Below are 23,419 nucleotides of genomic sequence, written 5' to 3'. Positions count from 1 at the left end.
AACATAGAACACTGCAGCAGGAGTAAGCTATTCAGCCCTTTGAACCTGTTCCACCACTCAATAGGATCATGGCTGATTATCCAACTCAGTTATCCATCTCCACTTTCTCCCCATGCTCTTTGATTCCTTTAAACCTAAGAACTGTATCTGATTCCTTCTTGAAAACATTGTGTTTGGGCCTCAACTGTTTTCTGTGGCAGTGTGTTCCAAAGGCTCCCCACTTTCTGGGTGAAACCATTTTTCCTCATCTCAGTCCTAAATGGACTCCCTGTACCCTTAGACAGTGACCTCTGTTCTAGACATACTTCCTGCCTTTACTATCTAGTCGTATTGGAATTTTATAGGTTTCTATCAGATCCCCCTCATTCTTCCAAACTGCAGTAAATATAGTTCTAACCAGTCCAGTCTGTCTTCATATGTCAGTCCTGCCATCCCAGGAATCAGTCTGGTAAACCCCCACTGCACTCCCTCTATCGCTAGAACATCCTTCCTCAGATAAGGAGACCAAAACTGCACCCAGTGCTCCGGGTGTGGTCTCACCGAAGGCCATGTATAATTGCAGCAAGATATTCCCGCCCCTATACCTGAATCATTTCACTGTGAAGGCCAGCACGCCATTTGCCTTCTTCACCAGCTGCACGTGCAACACTTATCTTTAGTGACTGGTGACAAGGACACCAGGTCTCACTGCATTTCCTCCTTTCTCAGAATATCACCAGATAATCTGTTTTCCTGTTTTTGCTCCCAAAATGGATAACCCAACATTTTTCCACTTGATATTGCATTCTGCCATGTATTTGCCCATTACCTCACCCTGTCCAAATTGCACTGAAGCATCTCTGCATCCACCTCCAAGCTCGCCCTCCCTCCCAGCTTTGTGGTTTGGTGTGATTGTGTCAGGAACCTGTGCTGCACACGTGGGGTGCTGGTGGGAGACTCATCCTGCTGATGGGTGCCAGATGGCACCTCTCCCAGACCAGTCACCATGGATGGGGGTGGGGAGGGGGCAGTCCCACCCACAGAGAGCCACTGACCCACCAGAGCCTGGCAGCTGCTTGAAAGGGAGCTAAATTCACCAAAGATCCTCAGACAGCACCTTCCAAACCCAGGATCACTTTCACCCAGAAGGACAAGGGCAGCAGGTACATGGGAACACAGCCCCTGCAGGCCCTGTGGTTACCGATGGTGTGCAGTTTTAATTGTGATACCTTCAAGGATATTGGAATGTTGCAATATTTGGGAGGAAAGTCTCAAATTCTGAATCAATGGACCCTGAATCCAAGCACCCATTCCACACCATCTAAATGCCTAAAGTAACAGAAACCAAAAGTGTTGGAGAAGCTTTGTTTTATATAAATGTCTAAGCTGTTGTGTCTGAAAATAAGATTGGTTGTAACTGTGACCGTGATCGAGTGCGTGGGTACAGCTTACTGATGTGAAAAGCTGAACTTTCCCCCTGATCGTATCAACAACTGGCAGCAATTTATAACCTGCCAAGAAATGGGCCAAAAAAGGCAGATTGTTGGCTGGTGCCAAAGGGAACACCCAGCTCCAGTTGGATTGAGAGAAAGGGAAGTGCTGATGTGAGCTGATCAGTTTTGTAAAGTGATTGATTAATGGCTTGAAAAACAGTGGGAACGTTCTCTCTAACTGCTATCAAGGGTGTCCTGGGTGGTTAGACCTGCCTGAGAGAGCAGTGTGTGTGAGGAGTAACAGTCTGGGAAATCAGAGCAGAGAAATGTAGACAGCAGACAGGGTGTGAGAAAAGTATTGTTTGCAAGTCAGGTACAAGAAACAAGGGAATGGTGATTTAGTTCCCATTTTCACTCTTCCATCATTGTTAGTTGGACGCACTGGAGCGTTGTTTGCTCTGGGGAAGCCGTGTGATGTTGAACTTATTTGAACTGGTACTTTCCAATGCAGAATGATCAAGATCATGTCCTGGGCATATAGTGTTGTGTAAGAAAAAGGATAATTAAATTACTAAGTGGAGAGACTTAACCCTATTTTAAAAGTATTTGCTGTTCTAGTTTTATATTCTGTTATATGTTTCTGTTCTGTATCTTTGGTAGAATATAGAAAGGTACACTATATTTAGGCTGTTCAGCCCCTCTTTACCAGGCAAGCATTCTGAAGGAGTGGTCCAAATTGTCCTACCCCTGTCCCCTGTCCTCTTTCCTCATAGCCCAACAAGTATTTTTTTACCAAATATTTTTCCTAACTCCCTTTTTTGGACGTGTCTATTGAACATTTTCACCAGCCACTAAGGCTTTGTGTGTTAGATCGGAATATTCTTGGACAAACCTGATCAGATGACCATCTGTGGCTGGAGAGCAAACTGCAGTTGTAGCACCTCCAGGGGTGGTACCACATAACCAGTTTACAGTAGTTTACCCCTGGGTAGCTAAGACTGAGTTTATATCAGAGAAAGGTGAGTAGTTGAAAGTTGAGCATGTGTACAGACATGAGCCAATGGGTTGGTTTTCAGAGGATGGTTGCTGTTATTGCTGCCAGGCTATAAGAGCTTAGCTGATTTAGACAAGTCTGTTTCATGCCAGGCTTCCCTGAAAACAAAAAAAAATGTGGGATACCCATAATCCTCCCCTACTGCCTGAAGGTAAAGGCTGATGTTGCTCTCCTGCCATCAGTGATATCTGCAGCTACTGATGGATAAAACATGCCCAATATTTCCCAAATCTCCTGCAAGTGTGAGCGCAGCTCCACTGGGAACGTGGTTACTCAGTTGGAACACTTTGGGATCATTCTCACTTCAGGTGGCAGCCTTCCTGTTCATAAGACGTTACTCTGTACTGTGATGGTCGATATTTGTGTGAGGCATCCCCTAGAGTGGCTAAATAGTCCCACTCTGGCACCTTGAACTCTGTTATATTTAGTGCAGAGTAATGCAGTGTGTTGAGATGGTACCTGGTTCACTTCCCTCTGTTTCCTTGGGCTCCGCTTGCCCGAGATTTTCAAATCCCTTCCAATGCCGTTCAAAACAGTCAGACTATAGAGGTCAAAGCTGTCAGCAACTGTCTCCATTTACCAGTGCCAGTGTCAATGTCTGCCATCTTCTTATCTAACAGGTCATAGAGTCATACAGCACAGAAACAGACCCTTTGGTCTAACCAGTCCATGCTGAACATAATTCCGAACTAAACTAGTCCCACCTGCCTGCTCCTGGCCCATATCCCTCCAAACCTTTCCTATTCATGTACTTATTCAAATGTCTTTTAAACATTGTAAGTGTACCTGTGTTCAATGACCCTGACGCTAGCTCCTGGTTTGATATGAGAATTGTAATCCTCCAATTTGAATCTGTTTCCTTTACCACCCTCACTGCACCTCAATCACTTTCACCAGCCCCATGACTCTGAGATCTAAAATATCCCCCAATTTCTGACTCTGTGTGCAGCCTCTGACCTAGTCTCTACTCCCCTGGATTAAAGCATATTACAGACCAGAAACGCGTCATCACAAACTGGAATCAAACATTTCAGCGGATTTTTGTCAGTGCTAATGGAGTCCTCAGGTGGCTGGTGCTTTTTCAGATCAGGTTACATTCTTTGTTTTATTTGTGTGAGAGAGATGTATATACACAGAGCAAATACAATTCATGGGACACAGCTTGATTACATTTTGGCAAGTTGTTATTTAACCACTGGTGTATTGAGCCAGCAAACAATCTATCGATCGAACATTTCATTGTGAATCCTTGGAAATTGGCAGCATGTGGTACAGATAGATAAACCGTGTTTCTCTCATGATGTTTTACACAGGGCAGAGGTTATAGCCTCTGCCCTGCTTTAATATAACAGTGAGCGAGAAAGAAATATCTTCTCTGATGAGCTGAGTTCATTGTGACACTGATGCTTCAAGAAAGGTTCATTTACTTTGGACAACGGTCATGAAAGCTTCATGTCGAATGCTTATTATGGTCTTGAGTTTGAAGAATTGTGGATGTCTACATGGCTTTTATCTTTACTCTTCCATGGGACATGTGTGCCATTGACAAGGCCTTTGTTTATTCTGAAGAAGGGTCACTGGGCATGAAACGTTAACTCTGCTTTCTCTCTACAGATGCTGCCAGACCTACTGAGTTTTATCCAGTAATTTCTGGGTTGTTTTGTGCGTGTGTGTGTTGCCCATCCCTAATTACTCTTGAACTGAGCAATGGCTTGCTTGACCATTTCAGTGGGCAGTTAAGAGCAGACCACATTGCTGTGGGTCTCGAGTCGCAGGTAGGCCAGACAAGGCAAGGCCAGCAGTTTGTCCTCCCTAATGTCCATACGTGGACCTTAATGAACATATGTAGTTTCACAAAAAAGTAAAAGCAAAATACTGTAGATGTTGGAAATCTGAAACAAGCACAGAGAATGCTGCAGAAACTTAGTATTTTGAATCTAATAGGACCCTTCCTCAGAACCGTACTGTTTTTGAAAGGTTAACTCTTTCTCTGCCCACAGACACTGCCAGGACCTGCTGAGTTTCTCCAGCATTCTCAATGATATAGTTTCATTTTTTAAAATCTATTATTTTTATCTGTTGAACGTACATTCCACCAGCAGTCATCGTGGGATTTTAACCCATTTTCCTAGAGATTTTGGCTAGGCTTCTGGATTACCAGTCCCGTAATAAAAGATGGGGTGGACAATGTGAGAGTTGGTAGTTTTGTGGTAAATAGGTGCTGAATGGACAGTGGTCAGGGTTATTTTAACGAGGTGTTTCTTCATAACTGCTTGTTCACTGGAGGCCACCTGAATGGCTTCGTGACTGCCAGGTTCCAAGTTGCGCTTGGGATATTGTTCAGAGTAGTTGGGGATGAAAGGAAGAAGCTTCCCAACTCAGCTCTCCGGTTGCTGGGAAAGAGCCGTTGTTGTGGGTGCAGTGTACACCTGGAGCCCAGGTCCAGCTGCTCCTGTGTGAGGAATCTCTAGAGGAGTTTGTCAGCGTTTCCTTAAATGACTGTATCTGCAAAGACTGACCACCCCCGTCCCACCGACTCCGAGATAGCTGCACACAATCACTGGCCTCTGTTGGCTACAAGTGCTTTTTTTTTTAAATCTCTGCAGAGAGAAATCCATGTTTTCCCTTTGCCTGATTTTGTGCGCGTATCTGTGTGTGTGTGTTACCTAGATGGGTAAACATTTATATTTTCAGATTACAAATTTTGTGTGTTAACTATCTTCTTTGAAAACGTTTGCTGCTATAATAATTCTGTAATTTTCTGTTTAATGACAAGACCAATCGATTGGATCTTTTTCTTTTAAGTATGAATTATGGAGGTGTACAATTGGCCAGATTGGGAACTGGTAAACCAGTCACGTTTATGTAGTAGACACACAGGAGGCTGGAAGAACACAGCAGGCCAGGCAGCATCTGGAGGAAAGGAACAGCCAACGTTTCGGGTATTCCTGAAGAAGGCTAACACCCGAAGCATTGACGGCTCCTTTCCTTCAAATGCTGCCTGGCCTGCTGTGTTCTTCCAACCTCCTGTTTTGTCTACCTTGGATTCCAGCATCTGCAGTTTCTTTGTCTCTAAATTGCAGAGTAGTTGATCGAGAGAAAGAGAATGTGCTGCTCCCATCTCAGTCAGAACACAACCAATAAAAATCATTGCAGCACCTTCAGTACAGCAAGGAGGCCATCAGCCCCTCTTTCTTGTGCCAGCCCTTTAAAGGAGTTATGCAGTTAATCCCATTCCCCACCTCTTCCTCCATCATCCTGCGAATTTCTCATCCCTGGTGCTATTTGAGACAGTTGCCTGTTTGCCATTTGCAAAGTTTGGAAAGCTTTCCTGAAATGAGTTCCCCAGAACATGGCAGCACCTCTACCTTATCCTTGAGTTAAACAAAGACCAACTGTTGAGTTAAAGCCCACTACGACGTTCAAATTCACAAAAGAACAATTAAAAGTTTGTGAAGTTGGGTGAAATGATCTCCCCACCTTCTAAACGTGACTTATATAGGTCTAAGTGCAACTCACTGAAGGCATCTTAGCACCTTCCAAACCCACGATTACTACCATCTAGAAGGATAAGGGCAGCAGATACATGTAAACATTACCATCTGCAAGTTCCACTCCAAACCACTCACCATCCTGACATAACAATATATCATTATTCCCTCAGTGTCAAAATTCTGGAACTACCTCTCTAACTTCCTGCCATTTTAGGTCCACATACACCACAGGTATTGCAGCAGTTCAAGAATGCAGCTGACTACTACCTTCTGAAGGTCAGCTAGAGACTGGCAATAAATGTTGACCAGCCATAACTCCCATGTCCCATTGACCATGCAATTAACGCATCAGCATTTGCAGCTTTTGCTGCTAAATTCTCACTCTTGTATTCTCATTCATGTTTACTAAGACACAAAGTAGAATGGATTACACCATTTTATTCATTCATAGGATATGGGCAGCACTGGCCAGGCCAGTATTTATTGCCCATCCCTAATTACCCAGAGGGCAGTTATGAGTCAACCACATTGCTGTGGGCCTGGAATCACGTGTAGGTAAGGATGGCAGTTTCCTTCCCTAAAGGACATTAGTGAACCATTTGGGTTTTTGCAGTGACCAACAATGGTTTTATTGTCATCATTAGACTCTTAATGTGTGGAATTCTAATTCCACGAGCTACCGTGGTAGGATTCGAACCCCGATCATGACCTAGGTCTCTGGATTAATAGTCTGGCAGTTAATAAGACTCGACCATCACCTCCCCTAAAGTTGCAAGGATCTTTGCTCCTTGAATAAAGAGCAAGTTCCCTGCACCAGAATCGCCAGCTATTTATGTTTGTGCCTCACTTTGGATGAAATGAAGCATCTCAGAGTGGTTCACATGAGTGTTATCAGGTGCATGAGGGCAAATGCTTGGATAAATGATTGAGTTTGAAGGGGGAAGAGAAATGACTGCGAGGTTTTGAGCAGAAGTTCCAGAGCCTCGGGCTCAGAAACTATAGGCATGGCTGTCGACGGAGTGACGGAAATCAGGGGTTTGAGAAGTCAGGTTTGGAGGAACAAAGAGATATTGTGGGGCTGGAGGAGATTGAAGGCAGTCAGAGATTTGAAAATTGAGGTGTTTCTTGGACAGGAAGTCAGTCGGTGTGGATCATTGAGATCAGAGGGGGAAGGGTGAATGGAACCTCATCCTCCTCCTGCTCCTAATATACAGAAAGGGGGGCCCCAAAAGACAAAACCAACGTAATCTGTGGAAGCTTCCAGATTGCCACCAATTAATTATGTTTTTGAGTTTTTATAAATTGATTTGTGCCTTTACTGTGACAGTAATTCATTCCACACAATGTCCAGGTCCCAGGCAGTATCTGTGGGCAACGCAATCCTCCTCTAACTGCTCTTCATCTCAGCCTACCATTTATCTCCTCCTGATCCTTCCTCCCTTGTGTTTGTCCAGCTGTCCCCTTGTGTATCTGTGCATCTCATGATTGTGCGAAACCTTGTTTAAAATTTTAACCAGCTTTAATATTTTTATTTGCAGTTACCCTGCTGTATGTGACTTCCTACAACACAATAATTTATTATCAGTAATCCGAGCACATGAGGCACAGGATGCTGGGTAAGTGTTTGATTTTCCAGCAGAAATGTAATCTTGTTCCTACTTTTAATTAAGCCTTGTGCAATAACATTCATACTGGGTGTGCCCCACTGAGCAGCTTAAATTTATTACATTAATCAATAAGTACTGGGCTCTTTAGGGATGGCTTCCTGTGAATATTTTCCAATCGGCTCGTTCTGTGATGTTGAGGCACGCCTCTGCAGCAGGTGGGGACTTGAAGCTGGGCCTCCTGGCTCGGAGGTAGGGACACTGCCACTCCAGCCCCTGACATCTTCCTGTGCAGTGAATTGAATGTTGGTTATAACCGACTGAAGAGAATTTTGAGTCTGGCGATTCAATTGATTGAAATTCACCTGAGCTGAATGAACCTAACGTGCAGCCATCTGCATTATCCTACTGTTTCTTCAGTACATTTCGATTAAAAAGTAAAATACTGCAGATGCTGGAAACTCGAACAGAAACAGAACATTCTGAAAGTACACAGCAGGTTTGACAGTGCCTGTGGAGAGAGCAACTGAGTTGGCGACTCAGTTCTCACGATCACTCTCAGGCCCGATATATTCACTGGGTTCCTCTCTCCATGATGCTGTTTCGCCCGCTGAATGTTTCCAGCTTGTCCTGTTTCTGTTTCAGACTTTCCAATGACAAACCTGTAAGCCAGGGGCTAGTACTGGGACCTTTCCTCCCCTCAGGCTATTGAAACTAATCCAGGAGATCCACTTGTTCCGTATGAAGACACTGACCTTCTATACAATGTGATCTCTGCCCCAGTCAGGAACCGGTCCAGCTCCCTCTTGAAGGGATACAGAGAGTCAACACCCAGCACCTCAAACGGCAACACTTTCCAGAAGCTCACTCAATGGGCACCTGGTGCTTTTGGATTCCCCGCCGAGAGCTTCAGAACTTTAACCACTGCTCCAAACTAAAATGTGACAGTAAGGTAATGACCCTGGTTCAAACTGGCAAAAGGCAACGTTAGCCCCGTTATCAGAAACATCTTCACGTTGAGGTATATTGACAATGTGGGATGGGGTTCTTTATAGCACCATGGAATCAAAATCCCTGGAGACTGTCAGGAAGTATTTGAAACATTGATTGTTTTAAACGATTTAATTCGTGGGTGTACGGAGGTGAAGTATGTGGTCTTTACAGCCCTATCTGTCTAGTTACCCAGGTTCTGTTTCAAACAATGACAATCACATGTGTAACATCAATAGTCTTGCTGATTGAACTAATCATTACTTGCTACATGTCTGGAGCAAATTCACAGAAAAAGAATTAATCAACACCGTAACATCTGAGATGCAGCAGTCATTTACTGAGGCAGGTGAAAGGTAAACTTTGGATGATAATGGTACACTTTGGTAAATAGACTGCAGTTGTATGAATGCCCAACCTTTGTGTAACTGGATACACTGATATTCACAGGTACCGAATGTATAGAAAGAGTCAAACAACGGGCTTTCCTTCACTAATCACCATCTTTTCAGCTCCCAACTACCTGGATGTCTACAACAACAAAGGTATGAGGATGTGTATCATGTGTATTGGTGATTACTGAATTAATGTGCTGCTAAATTATTTCAAGGTCTATCTCAGATTAGGGAGTCCTGATCCTTGAGTAGCCAAGGGCAGCTCCTTCTGGCTATGTCTGAAGGTAATTATTTGCAATTCTGAATTTTATTTTTTTGACATGTTGACAATGATTTGACTGCTGCTTTGAGATTTCCAAAGATTGGTACTCAATCTTGATAAGTTTGCTCTCAGCCTTGTGTGTCTGTCACCAGATGTGCTGTTAGAATGTGTATGTCCAGATGTTAAGCTGCAAGGTATCACTGTTTATTAAAGGCAGGGAGATGGTTGAGGTGGGAGAAATTTAGAGCTAAGTTTATGTTTGAACTGTGAACACATCAGTGTAACAAAATAAAGTTGGGCATAAAAATTTATAAATCTCGCTATGTCAATGTTGTAAACTCTCAAGTTGGACCGAAGGATCTGTTTCTATGCTGTATGATTCTGAGACTCTCTGACTTTCAGGAATTTATTGGTCTTCTGTTTTTGAAGACTCCTGACAATTTCTTATTTAAATTGGTAAACTGCAGTCCTCAATAGAAAGTCAATTTAGGAGCTTAAAAGTGTTTCTTGTTTTGTACTTCAGCATTAAGTAATTATTACAATAATTACAATAGGCAAAACAATGTAGATTGTGAGAAATGTTTATGAATCATTTTCCAATTATCTCGGGTGACAGTCCACCCTGTTTAGTGAGCTGTGGTTTGATTTCTGGGCAAGGTCTTTGTAGAAGTCATTCCTGAGGCAGCTGGTGATAGTATGGTGTGGACAATATTGTCAGGTATTGTATGATGCTGATGTTCTCTGTTCCAGTGGTAAGGCTTTGTCAGTATTATTGACGCTAAATTGCTCCACCTCCTCCTGAGAATTTCATTGTCAAAAGACATTTGTGCAAAACTGTTCTGGTACATTAAGTACCAGCATAGCTACTGATGTTGCATAAAAACTGACTGAGGTGGTCTGATCTTTCCCAAATAGTTCTGTTACAAGACTGATTCATTCTTAGAATTTCACAGCACAAAGGAGATCATTGAGCCCATCACAGTTGTTTGCAGGAGCTACCTAATTAGTCTCTGTCATCTTATTCTTCCTCCTAGCCCTCAATCTATTTCCTTAATTACTATTTAATTCCTTTCACTATTGAATCTGCTTCCATCCCTCTGTCAAGTAATTCTGCAGCAAATACATTGTCCAGAAAGGATTTCTGCTCGCTGTGGCTGGGGCTGTAAGTTTCTGCAGTTCCCTCTCATTGCTCAGCCAAAGAATGAGGGTTATTTTATGTTATTCTTCTCCTTCCCCTGTAAACACCAGCTGATTTCCTGCCACTGCTACCCTGCTTGGTGCTGATTGGGAGCCTGTTTCAGTTTGATGCTCTGAGTAGTATCAGGCCATCGGAGATTAAGTTGTCTTGGAGTAGGGTTTGACAGGTCAAGTGGTATCCGTGGAAGACAGAGTGAGTTATGGGATGGCCTAGGGTTTGTGTTGTGTACTAATGCACCAGGAATCACAATGTAGAGATCTGTCAGGGCACCAGAGACACACACTGCCATTGGTTCCATGTCTTGCTGGCAGTTTGCACTGGACTCTGAAATGAAGTGGGAACCTGAATCAGTGACTGATGTTTTACCATCTCATCACCAACATGCTTTGACTTCTTGTCAATAAAATATTTCTCTGTTCTCTGCTTTCATCAGTTCCAGTTCATAACCGTTGTGCTCTGATTTCCATATTAGAAATAAGTTCCAAAAAGCCATTCGCATGAATAGGACCAGGACTGAAAGGTTATAACTTATCAGAAATTTTAAAAAAACTGAAGATCTGGGGATTCTTCAGTGAAGAACCAGGGAGTGACCTGATAGAGGACTTGAAGATTATGACGAGGTTCGATAACATGAACAGGAGGATTATGTTTCAATTATGAGGAGTCCAGAATGAGGGGTCATTAATAAAACAGATAAATCCTACGGGGAATTCAGATGAAATCTCTTTCCCCGGAGAATGGGGAAAATGTGAAACTCATCGTTCAAGGAGTGTTCGAGGCGAACCAACATCAATAGAGTTAAGGACCAGAGGAACAGAAGTAGGCCATTCAGCCCCTCAAACCTGTTTCACCACTAAATAGGATTGTGGCTGATCTGTAGCCTAACTCCATATACCAGCCTTTGGCCCATATCCTGAAATACCTTTCCTTAACAAAAATGTATCTATCTCAGACTTATACTTAACAATTGATCTAGCATCCAATGCCGTTTGTGGAAGAGAGTTCCAAACCTCTCCCACCCTTTGTGTGTGGAAGTGCTTCCTAACATCTCTCCTGAACGGTCTGGCCTCAATTCTCAGACTGTGCCCCTACTTCTAGAATCCCCAACCAGTGGAAGTAATTTATTTTCACCTACCTTCTCTTTTCCTGTTAATATCTTGAAGACTTCAATCAGATCATCCCTGTTCCTTCTAAAAGAGGAAACTGGGTAAACACACCTTGGAGAAAGGGATAAGAGGAGATGGTGAAGGAAGGGAGATATGAGGAGCCTGGTATAGAGTGGGAGCATGAGCCACGGACCATTTGGGAACAGTCTATACTTATCCTTTCAAACAAGCAGGAAGGAGAAAACTGTTGAAGCTTGTTTGGTTTTTAGACAAGTTTTCAAATGTTAATTTTACTCTAGCCATCTGTGGATGCAAGGATCAACTTGTTTGGATCAGTAGTATGAGAGCTACCCAAAAACCACATCCCTTGTCATTGCTGTACTCTAGTAAACTGATCCAGAAACCAGTTACAATAACTGTCACGACCTGGACCTTTTATTATGGTATTTATTTCTGGTTAATGTTTAATGGCTGGATCAGGTGTTTACAACATGAGTAGATATTGTTCCATTAGCCTCTTTGTGCATAACCCATTAACCTCTCACCTTATGCAATATTGAAATTGCTTTTTTGAATTATTCTAATTAAAAATTCATTAGATAGATGACACTAACAACAGCTTATATTTAAATAGTGCCTTTAATGCATTAAAATGAACTGAGCGACAGCTCCTTGCTGTAGCTCCTGGTGCTGGGAGATCTGGGCTCACACTTGATGTCTGTCTGCCTTGTACTATCCTTACACATGGACTTCAGCTTAGCTGTCACCCAACAAGGACCATCCCTGGTTTGTCTGCTGTCCTTAACCCTCTGGGTGAGGTCTCTGTCAATTCTTTACAGGAGCATTTATAAAACCTGTTTCGATATCAAACCAGATAAGCACATATTCAGGCAGGGGCTAACAGCCTGGTCAACAGAAGCCTTCAGGAGTCCTTTTTTTATTATTCATTTGACAGGATGAAGGCATCGTTGGCCAGGCCAGTATTTATTGCCCAGAGGGCAGTTGACTCCTGTGTGAAAACATTCCAACCCAATATCAGTCCCATCAGCCCTTTGGTTAATTAAGTCAATAAACAATATCTTTGTCGTACAGAACTTTAAACCTTGCTTCAAAATAGACCCAGAGTCAGAGCTTGATGTTTTGCGTTCATCAGGATGAAAACAAACTTTGCAAGGGGACAACAATTTATACAGCGCGAGAAGAGAAAGCGAATTGTTTGGACCTGGTTAGGATGGAGACACGACAAAAGCCGTTAATCCTAGTTAGCTGACTGAGCTCAGACCAGGCAGATGGACTCATTGGTCAAGGCGATGCCATGGGGAATGCAGTGCAAATTAGCAGTCTGTAAAATCCTTTCATCAATGAAAAGATTACAATAAATTGACTGAAGCTATATATAGAGACCACATATATTCACATTCATGTCAGCAAAAGAAATTTGTCCATATATCCTTTATTCATTGACGGGATGAGGGCATTGCTGGCTAGGGCAGTATTTATTGCCCATCCCTAATTACCCAGAGGGCAGTTAAGAGTCAATCCTTACCTGGGCTGGAGTCACATGTAGGCCAGACCAGGTAAGGATGGCAGTCTCGGTCCCTAAAATTTGAGTATAGATCCTGAGTCCCCAGACCATTATCTGGGTCTCCTGAGAGAGGTGGAGAGGTTTAAGGAAGGAATTCTAGCACTTAAGGCCAAAGGTAGCTGAGGCACAGTTACCAACGGTGCAGCGACTAAAATTGTGGATACTCAAGACAACGGGATTTGAAGAACGCAAAGGGAGGGGTGTGAGGGCTGGAGGAGGTGACGGAGATAGGGACGGTGTAAAGGCTGCAGAAGGTTGTAGAGCTGGAGGAGTGTGGGCATGGGGGTGTCAGGCAATGCCATGAGGAATTTGAAAAGAGTGAGCATCTAAAAATCGCATTAATTGTTTGGCCATACAGAGGCCGAGTATTGCTTTAAAAACACACACACATGGTGAACCTTTTTTATCCCTCACTCATCAGGACAATTCATAAGAACATCACTTCAAGGGGGATCCTGCACGTGAGGGGTGTGCTGATGAGTTTGATCCACAGAACTGATACAGCACAGAAAGAGACAATTCAGCCCATCTGTCCGTGCTAACCCAAAAGCACCCAGATGGTCTTTCTTAATCCCATCTGCCTACAAACGGCCCATACACCTGCAGCTTTCAGCACTTAAGGTGCAGGTCCAGGTACTTCCCTTTTTAAAAGGAGTTTAGGGTGTCTGCGTCCCTCCCACCAACTCAGGCAGTGAATTCCAGGCTCCCACTAATCTCTGCATTAAAAACACAAATCCTCCCGCCCACTCTAATCGTTCTGCCCCTTAGCTTGAACCTATGACCCCTGATTTTTGAACTCTCTGCAAAGGGAAACTGGTTCCTCCTGTCTACGTTATCTCTCCCTCTCACAGTTTTGTATACCCCAATCATGTCACCCTTCAGCGTTCTTTGCTGTGTGGAAAACAACCCCAACCTCTCCGATCTCTCCTCGTAGCTAATTTTACTTTTTTGACCTGTCTGCCATGTGGAACCTTGTCAGATGCCTTACTAATATCCATGTAGATAACATCCACTGCACTACTCTTATCAAGCTTCTTGTCACTTCCTCAGATAATTCAATCAAATTTCTAAGGTAAAATGGCTTTGGTATCCCTGGCTAGTCGATGTTGGTAAGTGGATTCTTGATTGGTGTAGGCATTGCAATGGAGACCGCAGCCGCTAATGCGGATTAGGAGTTATTGGCTAGGTTTTGTTAAATTTAGACCAGGCAGTCAGTTTCCCTGCCTAGTTTAAACTGGAGATGTTATTTAACTAAATGTAGCAAATGTAGGTCAGTAAGCACAGCGGGTAATAGGAGAGCAGGACGTGCTGAGATTCGAGAGACTGGCAGCAAAGGTTTGGATGGCTTCAGGTTTATTGGGGATAGAATGTGGCTTTGATAAATACTAACTTGTAACCTGTTTCCAGTGGAGTGCTTGTTACTTTGGTAATTTTTACTTTGGTAATTGTTACTTTGGTAAGGGTTCCTTTCAAAGATGTTAATAATGTTTGTCAGCCCTTCACTCTGAAACAGGTTGGTTGCTCAGTGCAGACTGTCCACATTTGATTATGTTTGAGGTTAGCCACTGCCTATCGCTTGCATCTGAACCTATTCTGGGTTTATGTTCCCCAGAAACTAAAGTGAAATCCTCTTCTGTTGTCTCCAAATCCTTCCACATCCTCCTATTGGCTGTAGCCTCCTTGGACTTTTCCTCAGGTGTCCCGTTGGCCTTTGGTTTTCCAAGTCCAGCCTCTGCACTTCCCTCGCCGTTCCCACTCCACTCCCTCGCCGTTCCCTCACCATTCCCATGCTGTGACATGACTTAATTTGTGTCCTCTCGGATCATAACGTCTTCTGTCCTTCTCTTTCTCTTAAAGTTCTCTGAAATTTGGTTTATCTTCCACAAACCTGTGCACTCTTTCACACATGCATGCACACTCTGACTCTCACTCTCGCCATGGGAACCAGATTTGCCCCCCAATATGCCAACAGTTTCATGCACAGGTCCAAACAAGACCTCTTTGCTGCACAGAACCTCCAACCAATGCTATACACCAGATACATTGACGACATTTTCTTCCTTTGGACTCATGGCAAGGAATCACTGAGACAACTATTTAGCGATATAACAAGTTTCACCCCACCATCAGACTTACCATGGACTATTCTTTAGATTCATTCTCATTCTTGGGGACACGCATCTCCATCAGGGACAGACATCTCAGTACATCACTCTACCACAAGCCTATGGATAGCCTCACGAAGCTGCACTTCTCTAGATTCCACCCTAAACATATTAAAACAGCTATCCCCTACAGACAAGCTCCACGTATACACAGGAGGAAAGCGATTGACACCTGAAGGTGTTGTAGGATGCCCTCAGGAACAGGATACAATGCTCAACTCATCGATCGTTGGTTCCGATGTGCCACAGCGAAAAACTGTAATGACCTCCTCAGAAGACAGACATGGAATACGTCTGACAGAGTACCTTTCGTCGTCCAGTGCTTCCTGGGAGTCGAGAAACTACACCATGTTCTTCGCAGCCTTCAACACATTACCGATGATGATGAGGTTCTCATCAAGATCTTCCCCACGCCTCCACTTCTCACCTTCAAACAACCGTCAAACCTTAAACAGACCATTATTCGCAGCAAACTACCCAGCCTTCCGGATAACATCTACCACAACACCATACAACCCTGTCATGGCTTCGACATGGATACCACCATTACACATGGGAATACCATCCAGCACATGCACAGCAGATACTCATGTGACTCAGCCAGTGTTGGTCTATCTCATACGCTGCAGGCAAGGACGCTACGACAATGGAAGAATGGACACTGCGCAACAATCGCCAGACAGGAATATTCCCTCCCAGTGGGGGAACGCTTCAGTGGTGAGGGACATTTGGCCTCGGATCTTCAGGTAAACATCCTCTGAGGCAGACTTAGGGATACGGCCCCATCTCCTCCCTTCCATTGCACCTTCTGACCCTCCCATCCAGCCACCAACCGGATCCATTCCTCCCATCAACCAGCCAGGTCGTACCCACTACCGGTGTCCACCTATTACCACCATTCCACTAATCCCCTCTCCCCCACTCTATCTGCAGCTCTGCCCTACCCCCCCACTCCTCCCCCCGCCACATTCAGCCCTGAAGAAGGGTAATACCTGAAACATTGACGGCTCCTTTCCTCCAGATGCTGCCTGGCCTGCTGTGTTCTTCCAGCCTCCTGTTTGTCTACCTTGGATTCCAGCATCTACAGTTTTTTACTCTCGGTCCTGAACTCTTGATTTCCTTCCTGTAAGTTGACGGGATTTCCTTTTTACATCACAGCTTGGGGTTTGTGCAGCTCAGAGCAGGATTATTTCTTCCTAATCCTGTGAACCTGGTGGGCTTTGGAAATGAAAGGTCAGAGTTTGTTTCTGTTTCTCGAAACATCAGAAAAAGGACCAGGAGAGGAGCCCAGATAACAGAACCTGTTGCTCGCTGCTTTTGTATGAATTGGCCTGACGTTCGACATCCAGTGTTAAGGCTAATGCTCCTCTGAGCTGTACACTTTCTTACTTAAATAAGCATGTTCTAGATCATTAAGGAATTTTCACATCATTGAGGATACTTTCATGTTGTGACTGTAAATAAAATGTCTACCTCCAGCAGTAAAGAAATCATCTCTGACTGAACCTTCTAACAAAGACCAACTCTAGCTTTAAAAAATATTAGTGATCGTGTATCTGTGTCAGTGTCACTTGCAGCAAAGAATCACCAGATCGTACCTTCAACTTTGGTTTTTCAATCCGCGCAGTGGAATATCCCAGGGCACTATACAGGAGCAATTATTAGCCAATGTTGACAATAGGCGTTGTGCACAGTTTTTGGAACCAATGACCAAAAGATTTATTGAAGAGTTAGTTTTTAAGGAGCTTTCTAAAGGTTGAGGGAGAGGTGGGAGGAAAGAGTTCCCGAGCTATGGTCCAGACAGCTAATCTGGGGCTGGAGCAGGCCACAGTGACAGGGAAGGGTTGGAGGGGTAGGAGGTGCGGTGGGGGTGATGGGGTGTTGGTGACAGGAAGGACGAATTAAAAGACCAGTGTGAACATTCCAGAATTAAGCATCGCTGGCCCAGGAGCCATGAATAAATGGGAGTTGGTATACATTTAGATTTGTTAACAGGGATTTTGCTGATTTTGAGTTTGCAGAGAGTACAAGATGAAAGATTTTCCACAAGCCGTTGTCGGGTCTGGAGACAAAGAGGCTTGGATGAAATATGAACAGTTATTAGTGTCCATTAGAGATGGACAATAAATTCCAGTCAGATCAGCAATGCCTACATCTCCTGAATGACTAAATGACTGGGCCAGTTTCCTCATGACCTACAGCACCATATATTCTACTGGACAAGTGCCTAAGGCTGATACCTTAATGAGCATTTCAAATATATTAAAATGAAATTAAAATTGAAATGCAATTTTAATGGATGAACATTTTAACATGTTTTACCTTCGAGAATTTGAACAAGAATTAAACTAGTTTGAAAATTCAGGAGGGACTGTTAAATAATTTTGTTCTTTTTTAGGGTAGTGTGTGGGAGAAGATTGAGAAATAAAGCCCTGTTTTGTTCATGGTACAAAGTAAAGACACCACAGCATCATACTGATTGGAAGATGATGAAAAATTGAATGTCAGAATGAGAGCCCTTTAAATATAATGCACCAGAAAATGGTGACAAAATGTAGAGACCTGGGAATGAGAGTTCGTGGAGGGATAGTGAACAAGCCAGTACCAACCAGGCAGACTCTGTTAGTCATCACTCCCACTGAAATGATTCCTGGCCTTGTTAAATTGGTTTTAATTTTCTTATTTTGTCTTGTATGGTTTCTAATTACTTTCCCTTTAGCTTTCTGCTTGACCTTGATTTCAGTCCCTGCATTGTGTGCTTTGTCCATTTGTGGTTGCTTTGTCCTTTTGTGGTTGTTAGTCTTATTGAAGTGTGAAGGCACCTCAAGAACTCCACTTACTGAAACAGCAGCTGTATGAATGTGTTTGGGTTGTTTCTCTTTAGCATCACTGTGATTCACATGCCCAAGGGATGGAGTAATTGGCCTGTTTTGTCTCTGGAAGTGGGGGGTGGGGGGGACCGGGGTGTCATTAAAACTTGAGTTAAGCAAAATGTTTATGTAGTTTTCTATTTCAACTATTAATTTAATGTGTTCTTGAGGTTGGAGAGGGGTGTATTTTTGTATCTGACTGTCTGTGTAATGTAAATGCTGTTCACTCCTGGCAGAAAGTGAATTATTGTAAAGACAAAGTTGTCAGTTCCACACCAGTACTGAATCAGAACTGTTCTGTTTCACCTGGCATTTCCTGGTTCCTCTGTAAAGAGGGTTAGAATTTTAGGCGAGATTGACTTTCATAGTGTTTTTAGGATGACTGGGCATCTCAGCCAGTGAGGCAGTAGCTTTTAGAAGACATAACCACTGTTTTAGAAAGCGTGCCAGCTAATTTTTGCACAACAAGCCCCCTCCCACAAAAGGCCACCTGATCCTGTTTTATGGTGTTGGTTCAGGGATGAATGTTGGCCAGGACATCAAGGAGAAACTTCCCTCATGTCAATCCCTGCCAGTGAATATGTTTATATCTGCCTTAGTGACCAGATGGAGCTGTGGTCTAATCTACCATCCAAAAAGACAGCACTTGAAACTATGCAGCACGCTGTGTATCCTTGTGGTATTTTAAACATTCATATTTGTGCTGAAGGCTGCAGGTGGGACTTGAATCTGGAATCTTCTGACCCAAAGAGCAGAGAAGTTATCATACACTTTATTGAATCCTTCCTTTGAACTGAGAGTACTGCACTGTATTCTCAGACGGTGATAGAAATGTTGGTGATGATACCAGACTGGGCTGGTTATCACTATGGAAAGATTGAACAAATCAAAGTTGCGTTCTCATGAAGAGTGGAGACTAAAGTCTAACCCTAAAAGTTTGATGGTGGTTTAGGAGAAATTATCACTGGTTATGAAATTTGGGACAAATCCTTTTACCCAGAGAGTGTTGAGATTGTAGAACTAGCTGCCATGGGGAGTGGTTGAGATGAATCATACAGATGTTTCAGGGAAAGCCGGAGAAGTGCATGAGGAGAAGGGATTTGAAGAATATAGAGTCACACAGCACAAAAGAAGAGGCTGTTCGACCCATCAGTCTGCACCGACCTACCTGCACTAATGTTGATGGGGGTGAAACAGAGTCAAGTGGGCAGAGTTCCTGTAGAATCCAAACTGGCACACAGCAGTTGGGCCGAATGGCCTGTTTCTATGGTTTGTAACTGAGCAAAGTTTCAGCCCTGGTGAGTTAATCTCTCGTTAACTCTGACTATTTGACTAAGGCCAGACCAGATATTTTCTTGCTGGGAAATGGTTTTACCAGGACTGCCTCCTTGTACCTTAGAGTCTGTAGGCCTTGTTTCTGTTCTATTGAGTTGTGACATTTCGGGCTGATCCTGTCTGAATTCCATTCTCACCAAGTCCCAGCCACCTGATGTCTGTGTTCATTGAACCATTGTGGTCTGACCCTCCCTCTCAACTGGGGGGGCGGGGGGAACTTAACACATTCAAGGAATGATTTTTTTTTTTAAAAACTGTTGATTTAAAGCATCGAATGTACCAACAGTGTCTCTGCTGGATTTCACTGCACTGCAATGACTTGGAGGGTTGGTAAATCTGTCGATCACCACACACAGCTCTGAAAGCTGAGTTCTGTGGAGTCAGACCTGTGGCTGTGCAGTTACATTTTTTAAATTTATTCATTGATGGAGGGCGTGGTTTTTGCCCATCTGTAATTGCCCAGAGGGCAGTTAGGAGTCAACCACATTGCTATGGGTCTGGAGTCACATGTAGGCCAGACCAGGTAAGGATGGCAGTTTCCTTCCCTAAAGGGCATTAGTGAACCAGATGGGTTTTTCCCGACAATCGACAGTGGATTCATGATCGTCATTAGACTTGTAATGACAGATTTTTATTGAATTCAGATTCCGCCATCAGTCATGACGGGATTTGAACCTGGGTCCCCAGGTTATTATCTGGGTCTCTGGTTTAACAGTTCAGCGATAATACCACTAGGCCATCACCACCCTGGTGGTCTCTGAAGGACTCGAACAGCTCCTCATGATGTGAGAAAGACAAACTGTTTTTCTAATCCACCTGTTCATAAATGTTATTACACACCTCTGGAACAGGTGGGACTTGAACCTGGGCCTCCTGGCTCAAAGGTTAGGAACACAGCCACTTGCATCACAAGAGCCTTCATGGTGTTGGTGTAGTGAGGCATCAATCAGCTTGCCTAAGAACACTGTTCCCCAGAGAGCAATGATGATGGTGTCATTAAGGTAGAGGGTGATAGGTCCATGACTAGCAAGTAGTCACCGGTGTGGAAACAGAAGGAATATAAAGTTGAGACCACAGAGAGATCAGCCATATTCTTATTGAATGGCAGAGTAGAGTTGATGGGCCAAATGGCCTACACCTCCTAACTTCTATGTAAATCCAACAGAAATCGTGTTAAAATAAAAGTTATTTGTTTCTGCTGCATTTGTCTTGTGTAGAATCACAAAACTTTACATTGCAGGAGTCCATTCAGCCCATTATTTCTGTACTGACTCCATACAAGAACAATCCCTTAGCACCAATACTCTACCTAGTTCCTATGGCCCTGCAATTTTTCCATTTCAGATAACGATCCAATCCCCTTTTGAATCTGCTTCCTTGGGCAACACGTTTGAGATCCTGACCACTTGCTGCATGAAAACAGTTTTCCTCATGTCACTATCATTTCTTTTGGCAATCACCTTAATTTTGTGCCCCCTGGTTGTCAATCCTTCCACCAATGGGACCAGTTTGTGTGTCTCTGCTCTGTCTAGACCCCTCGTGATTTTGCACCTCATTCAAATCTCCTCACAATCCTCTCTCCTTCAAAGAGACCCGTCCCAGTCCCTCGAGTCACTCCATGTCACTCAGGTTCCTGGGACTAGCTGCAAAAAAAAGTCCATCTCTGTTTCTAATGTGCATCTAATTCTTTTCCCATTTTTAGCCACTGTTACTACTTTCAATTTTCTTTTTAACATCAAAAACAATAGTTTTAATGTTAATTACAAAATTGTAACAAAAAAAATTGATTGCAACATAAACAAGATGTTTGTGAAACAAAAACCTCATTCATAAATATAAATCTATTCATGATAGGCATGTGAATAACAGCATTGCAGCTCGGGAGAGATTACATTTTTGACTAAAATTTAAAATGTCTTTTCTAGTTATGAATGTTGCTGATCCCTGAGTAAGGCTAGCTGTTGGATAGAGTGTTGAGACAGTCATTTATTTTAGCTGGTTTGCTTTTAGACGCTGATGAATAAATATGATTTTTTTCTTGCACATAGTGATGAGGAAGAGAGAGTGAGATTTATTAGATTGGTTTTTATCTGTTTGAACCAGAAGAGCAATATGAATATTGGAGCAGTTATGTGATTGAAAACCTGTCTAACTGCAAGCAAGTGCAGTCATCCTTCTCTCATCACAGCACAATAACAAAATGAATGAGTTTTGATTTAATTCGAAGTAAACTTGTTTACTTCTGTCATTGCATAAGTTATTAATGTCTGAAAGAAGAGCTTCAAGATTCATAACTTACTTTTGTTTTTATATGCTAAGTGAGCTCCTATAAAATTGTGTAGTTTTATTGATGGGCCAGTCTTAAATATCAAATACCTTTTCAAAAATTTGCCAAGTCCAGCATTCTAACAGACTGGCTTATGGCTTGGTATTAAATTTGAACATTCATTTTAAATGGTGGCACAGTGATTAGCACCGCTGCTTCACAGCGCCAGGGACCCAGGTTTGATTCCAGCCTCGGGTGACTGTCTCTGTGGAGTTTACAAGTTGTCCCTGTGTCTGCGTGGGTTTCCTCCGGGTGCTCCAGTTTCCTCCCACTGATCGAAGATGTGCAGGTTAGGGTGGATTGGCCATGCTAAATTGCCCCATAGTGTCCAGGGATGTGTAGGCTAGGTAGGTTAGCCATGGAAATGCAGGGTTACAGGGCTGGGGTCGGTCTGGGTGGGATGCTTCCCAGAGGGTTGGTGCAGACCCCAATGCGCCAAATGGCCTGCTTCCACACTGTAGGGATTCTATGATTTGGAGACCCCAAGAGCAGCAGAAATGAGCCAGATGTATGCCTGCTTTACTGTTTAATATGATAACATTTCACATTCAACCGTATCGCCACCAATTCAGTCAATAAACCTCTTAGGGAAATCTTCCTTTAGTTCACTCCAAAATCGCCAAACCCTTATCCTGAATCTGTCTCCCACATGTTCTAGCCTCTGACCAAGCAAACATCTTAGAAGCAAGAACATTCATCCGAATCTAACGTACCCACCGTGTTAACCTTTGGAATAATTCTGTGCACTTCAATGAGATTGCTTCCCTTCATTTCTTCTAAAACACTGAAGTCTAGGCCTATCCTACTCAATGTCTCCAAATAGGAAAGTGTTCTCATTCCCAGGAATTGGTTTAGTGAACTTTCACCGCACTCCCTGTAAGCCACGTGTAATTTTTCTTTGGTAAAGATACCAAAACTGAAATAACTCCACAAGAGGCCGGTATCCTGTCACCAAGTTACCCTTTATTTACATGTGGAGAGTCCTTGACGCTGATCCAGGTCCCTCAGAGACAGTTCTTAGAGTGAACAGAACCTTTGACACTCCCAGGCTGTGGTTCAACTGGGGCTCCCTGATTGAACCAGATTAACAGCCCTAATCAGGGAATTTATATTCTGAGGTCCACCTGGCTGACCTCATTGCAACCGCTACAAAAACTGTGCACAGCACTGTAGGTGTGGCCTCACCAAGCACACATGTAATTACAGGAAGACTTTCTTATACTGCTACACCACTGTAATAAACACCAGCATTCCACTTACCTTGCTCATTGCTTGGTATATTGCCAATTACTTTTCTGTCATTCATGCATATTGACACTCAAGTCTCTCTGAACATCAACGTTTACTCATCTCTCATGACCAGTTTTGATGAAGCAGCTGTGGAGAGAGAAACAGAATTAATATTTCAAGTCTGATATCCCTTCTTCAACAGCAGCAAAAACAGCAGTTGCTGGAAAAGCTCAGCAGATCTGGCAGCATCTGTGAAGGAAAAAAAGAGTTAATGTTTCGGGTTCGGTGACCCTTCTTCAAAACTGATGACAATATTCCCTTCCCCTCCCTTGTCCACCTTCCGCAGAGATCATTCCCTCAGGGACTCCCTGGTCCACACTTTCTTCACCCCCA

General features: G+C 43.4%; 1 protein-coding gene across 1 annotated transcript in view; it reads left to right on the top strand.

The window, feature by feature from the left end:
- Positions 1-23,419, top strand: part of LOC109916628 (protein phosphatase 3 catalytic subunit alpha-like) — a 286,452-nt gene that overhangs the window by 223,399 nt on the left and 39,634 nt on the right. The window contains exons 7-8 of the mRNA XM_048613193.1: positions 7,499-7,576; positions 9,005-9,099. Coding sequence (XP_048469150.1) covers positions 7,499-7,576; positions 9,005-9,099 — 173 coding nt within the window. The remainder of the gene's footprint in view (positions 1-7,498; positions 7,577-9,004; positions 9,100-23,419) is intronic.

This window comes from Rhincodon typus, chromosome 1 (genome assembly GCF_021869965.1).
Source record: "Rhincodon typus isolate 14 chromosome 1, sRhiTyp1.1, whole genome shotgun sequence".
NCBI classification, from domain to species: Eukaryota; Metazoa; Chordata; class Chondrichthyes; order Orectolobiformes; family Rhincodontidae; genus Rhincodon; species Rhincodon typus.
This window is presented reverse-complemented; position numbering and strand designations above follow the sequence as displayed.